The sequence below is a fragment of the Penaeus monodon genome, chromosome 38, assembly GCF_015228065.2.
Source record: "Penaeus monodon isolate SGIC_2016 chromosome 38, NSTDA_Pmon_1, whole genome shotgun sequence".
NCBI classification, from domain to species: domain Eukaryota; kingdom Metazoa; phylum Arthropoda; class Malacostraca; order Decapoda; family Penaeidae; genus Penaeus; species Penaeus monodon.
In genome coordinates, this window is record NC_051423.1 from 25,120,035 (window position 1) to 25,122,534 (window position 2,500).

A 2,500-nucleotide genomic window follows, 5' to 3' on the forward strand; every position below is an offset into this window, starting at 1 on the left:
AATTTTGTGTAATTTTTATATTTTTGTGAAATGTCTCTGTGCATAGATGGCTCTGCTAGTGCTTAGCCATAAAGGAGTCAATTAGTAGATCTTGTGACCTTACCTGATTTCACCTTTTCTTGTATTGGCGAGAAAAATGAATTGTTTACTAGTGCTATGAATATCGATGTTATTTTTATTGTCAACATTAATATAATGTTATAAACATTAGTAACAGCAAAATAAGATAGCGTAAAATATTTTCGTAAACCAACAAAAAGGATGAACGCACGAGACAGGCAGTGCTCGTAACTGGCTCACTGGTGGCTTAGTACAAGTGTAGCCATCTATTTGTAAAAACAATTAAACAAGTAAACTCACAGTGGGCATGGCATGTACGTACATACCATGCCTGTCGGCAAAGGATTAAATGAATTTATAAATATCTAACAGTATGAATAGTAAAAAACATGTGATTAAACCAGGTCGTCTGCTGTGATATGTAAAACTAAGGTGTGTGAGGAGAAATGTGGGAGGAAAAAATAGGGGATTTGGCTAGGTGACATCTGTCTTGTGTTACAGAATGGTGTGTGGCGAGGAAATGAGAGACTTAAAGGGTGGGTGTGTGTGGCTTCATGAAACGTGTCGCACAGTGCTAGACTTATTACTTTACTAGGTTTCATTCACAAGAAAGTGGTGGCGAATATGACTATTTGATTGGCACAGGGAGGAGGGCCAACACACAATGTCAAAGGGAATAATGATATTGTGTGTGGTGAAGGAAATTTGCCAAACAGGTCAATATATTAATGGATACTAAATACATCTTACTGATAATGAAAAAGATATAGGAATAAAGCTTACTGTTTTTTGAGAGGTCGTTTAAAGTCATGACGGTAAGTCTATGGTAAGATATGGTATGCCACGACAGTCGTGAAAATGTCTTTAGGGTTTAAATAATTAATGGAACACCAACTGAATGAAACGAATTAAAGAGCAGCTTTCATATCTGCACTGATAGTAGTTTTATCTTCCTTCTCATTCTTAGATATTCCTTTTATAACTCTCATATTAGCATCCATGTAGCATTGACCTAAATGAAGATTTATTGGTATGTATTCATAAGATCAAGCCTGAAAGTTTTTATAGAACTACATAGTCTCCTTAACAAATGATTCTCCTTTGGTAGCTTATCCTAGTGGGGATTAAAACTTAGGTCTTTGAATTAATAATAATAATAATAATAATAATAATAATAAAAAATTTAGAAATGCTTGAGAGAGGGCAGCAGATTTGTTACCTAAAAATTATACACACACACGATTGTATATATATATATATATATATATATATATATATATATATATATATATATATATATATATATATATATATATATATATATATTTATTACCCCCCCCCCCCCCCCCATTCATTCCACTGCAGGACATAGGCCTCCTTCAATTCTCAATTCACCAAACAGAGGTCATTTGACAGTACCATCCTTGACTGATTGAATGCCCTTCGTAATCAACCAGGGTTCAGTGTGCTAACCCTTGCCATGGCAGTGACTTCCCCTATGACACCTGTGTTTGACTTTTCAAGGTGATATGTCATTTTCTTGCTATGAGATCAGGCTCAAGCGCAGGCACTTTTTACAACTGCCATGGCGGGGAACTGAACTCAGGACCACGAGGGTCAGAGTCCAGTGCTCTATTCATTGTACCATCGTGGCAGTACATATATATATATATATATATATATATATATATATATATATATATATATATATATATATATATATATATATATATATATATATATATACATATATATATATATATATATATATATATATATATATATATATATATATATATATAATCACTATGAATTTATTATAAGATAGTGAAGGATAGCGAACAATGATAGTGGTATTGTGAATCTAGAATAACTCTGCCTAGAAGTAAATCAAAACGTAGCTACATTCTTTGCTTCAAGTATTATTAGTTTGATTCATAAAACAACCTGATCATGTGTTTCATTATGAAAGTTTGTAATAAATGTTGTCATTAATAACTGCAACACTAACAAACTAAATGCTTTCTTAGTAATCATGAATACTCCTGAAGTAGTACAGGTCTCTTATATGAAGCATATTCCAAACAGTATTTTTCTGGAAATGATTCTTATATACAATTAAACTTGAATATAAAGTTAGATTAACTGTTAAAAAATATTTCCTATTTTTACAGAAGTAGTTCCAAAACTGATCAAAGAAACTGAATAGCTTTCCTTTTCCAAGCACAAATTAATCTTATCTATTTCCTTTATTCTCACTCATTAAAGTTGAACTAAAAAATATACTTACTACATCTGCTATCTCTGCCCAGTCCATAGCCTGTTGGTACTTGTCGCCCCGAGATGGATCGCGGTCCCAGTTCCAGTAAGTAAACTGTTTAAATTGGGAAATGACTCTCATTGTGCGACTTTCTTCTGAATTCAGGGTAGGTCTAGTTTC

General features: G+C 32.8%; 1 protein-coding gene across 1 annotated transcript in view; it reads right to left on the reverse strand.

Annotated features, from left to right (window-relative positions):
- LOC119597045 (ribonuclease H2 subunit C-like) overlaps positions 1-2,500 on the reverse strand; it is a 4,884-nt gene that overhangs the window by 492 nt on the left and 1,892 nt on the right. The window contains exon 2 of the mRNA XM_037946481.1: positions 2,351-2,500. This exon is cut by the window's right edge and continues 83 nt beyond it. Within this exon, the coding sequence (XP_037802409.1) occupies positions 2,351-2,500 (150 nt within the window). The remainder of the gene's footprint in view (positions 1-2,350) is intronic.